This window comes from Chaetura pelagica, unplaced genomic scaffold (genome assembly GCF_000747805.2).
Source record: "Chaetura pelagica isolate M959 unplaced genomic scaffold, ChaPel_1.0 scaffold104, whole genome shotgun sequence".
NCBI lineage: Eukaryota > Metazoa > Chordata > Aves > Apodiformes > Apodidae > Chaetura > Chaetura pelagica.
In genome coordinates this window covers 3,193,265-3,195,779 of record NW_009953786.1, presented here as the reverse complement: position 1 = coordinate 3,195,779, position 2,515 = coordinate 3,193,265, and the positions used below count along the sequence as shown (strand labels likewise).

The window sequence follows — 2,515 nt, the reverse complement described above, 5'->3', positions numbered from 1 at the left end:
CAAACCATAACATACATGCATTTTCAGAAAGCAGGTTACATCCTCGCATAGTAACATTACACAACAGCTAAAGGCACTATAACATGAATAATAACTTCTACCAAAAATGGGAAGTCTAGAGTAATAAAGGTAGAGAACACCCCAGATTAGATAGCTGTTTCATGAGTTTATCTCAGCAGCTTTAGAGCAGACCTCAGTTGGCTGCACAATAAAAGAGTTGCCCTAAATGATGCTACCAGTTTTGTCATGTTTTTGAAGTCACTCAGCTTTGCTATTTACAGCTTTCATACCATATGGCATGATTTATTGATCTCTCAGGAATGCTCTGAAGCTTCATGTTTGTTTGGAATTGCAGCCTGAAAGAAAGGCGTTGCGTGCAGAGTGACACCAGTCTGATCACTAGCCCAGTCAAATCCTGTTGTATTTATGAGCTACAAAAACTTTATCTTTGCTGCTTGAACAGCCTTTCCATTCAGTGCCTACACGTACCTTTTAGACTTTCCCGGAGCAGCTTTACAAAACAGTTCTCTATACATGGAGGAATGCAGCTCAAAGGAGAAACCCAGGGTGGTTTGGGTTGGGCTGAGGCAGGGGACTCCTGCACCTCAAGCCAGGTGACCTGTGGGCAGCCATGAGAAGTGGTGTCACTTCATGCTTCCCCTCATCTTGCTCTAGCTGAACATCTTGCTTGTAGGCTGGAGGGCAAGTCAAACTGACAAGATGATCCCATAGCAAGACAGCTCTTTTTTAGGCAGGGCTATCAGCCCAATAGACCTTACAGCCTGACCATTGCCATATCCAAGAGATGATTAGTAGGAGCACAGGACCAAGTTGTCACCCCGTTTGGTGACAGTAAGACTGTCAAAGGTCAGGATAATACTAGAACAGATAGGATAATACTCAACCTTAACAGCTTCAGTTCATATGGAAGAAACATCTGTTGCTTCCTCACATGGTCTTCCAAAATCATCCCAAGGGAACCAAATCAATACTGCCTGATTTTCAGTGACACCGACCAGCAATATAGATGCCTCATGTCTGTGTACCTCCTTTGTGTAAGTTTGTATATACAACATTCAAAAGCCAAAATGGTGGAACTCATATTTAAAAATACTGCCCCTATATTTTCTGTTAGATTGGGAATGCCTAAAGCAGAAGTCATGACAGTAAGTAATTACAGCAGTATTTGTAAAGAAACAGGCAGCAGAACTTTGTGCTAAGCACTGCACAGTAACATAGCTCCAAAATCACTGTTTTAATGGTGGATTTTTTGTGCCAGCATGATTGCTGGACAACCATTAAGCATGAAGAAGTTGCTCTCCCTCTCTGAAAAAGTTACTGTGATTCTGATGTTCTGTCCTTTCCCATTCCAGGATGCCTTCGTGGAGTTGTATGGCGACAGTATGAGGCCTTTGTTTGATTTCTCCTGGATCTCTCTGAAGACTATCCTGAGTCTGGTTCTGGTGGGAGCTTGCATCACTCTTGGCGCTTATCTCGGACATAAGTAGAGTCACCCAGTTTATTGTGGATTACAAAAGTCTTTCAAAACGACAAAATAATATTTTTTTTTTTCTGTAGCACAATATTTTATGAGCAAAACAACTTCCCAGCTAAAGATTAAATCAGCTATTACTGCCAAAGGAAATACCATTTATTTTTACATTGCAGAAGAATTATTTATTAAAATATATTTACATTTTAACCTGCTATTTTCAGAAACTCTGCAAGTTGTATCTGTCATCACATCATGTTGTTATTCTTAACTTTAATGAGCCCCAAAGTATTTTTAGGTTCTTTTTTTAATAAATGCAGCTGGCTGGATTATTTTCTTTCTGAAGAGCTGACAAAGACCTACCTGCTTACACTTATGAGGGCAGTTACTTGAGCTGCTAAAGGCTGCTTAACTGTGTTGATTTTCTTTGCATTTTCTGGATGTCTGGGAGGGGTCTGAAAGACAAGGTCAGCCTGAACAAAATTCTCACTCTGCCCTGCTGGCAAGACCTGACAGAGTAAACGATTCAACATGGTACATATGTGGACTCAAGATGGCACCTTCTTGAAGGACACCTGGTTGTCCCTACAGGACAACAGTTGGAAATATGATTGCCTATGCCTTGCAAACATGCATTTTCAAGTTACTAGTTGTGCCATCACTTCATAATCACAATGTCAACTCAAATACTTTTTTTTTTTTTTTTTTAAAATAGAAACGTGAAGTTAAATCTTTTGGGCTTGCAGGAAATTGCCGTTCCAATTATTTTCTCAGCAGTAAAACATTTTTTGCAGCTACTGACACAGAAACATCAGGAGACCTTAAGTGCCTGCTTCAACAGAGCAGAGCTGGAGTCTGAAGACCTGACCTGTGTCCCACTGTAGTGGGCTCATATCTGCAACTAATCCTGTTTACTTACTGAGTTCCTCCAGGGGTTTGAAAACAATTAGATGCAGTCTCTAAATCCTTGAAAGTTGAAGAAGATCTTAATTTTATTTGGCAAGAAACAGACCTCAGCTGAGT

At 40.5% G+C, this 2,515-nt stretch overlaps 1 protein-coding gene across 1 annotated transcript in view; it reads left to right on the top strand.

The window, feature by feature from the left end:
- BCL2 (B-cell CLL/lymphoma 2) overlaps positions 1-2,043 on the top strand; it is a 97,603-nt gene extending 95,560 nt beyond the window's left edge. Inside the window, exon 4 of the mRNA XM_010000958.1 lies at positions 1,374-2,043. Coding sequence (XP_009999260.1) covers positions 1,374-1,508 — 135 coding nt within the window. The 3' untranslated portion in view covers positions 1,509-2,043. The remainder of the gene's footprint in view (positions 1-1,373) is intronic.
- The last annotated feature ends 472 nt before the right edge of the window (positions 2,044-2,515 follow it).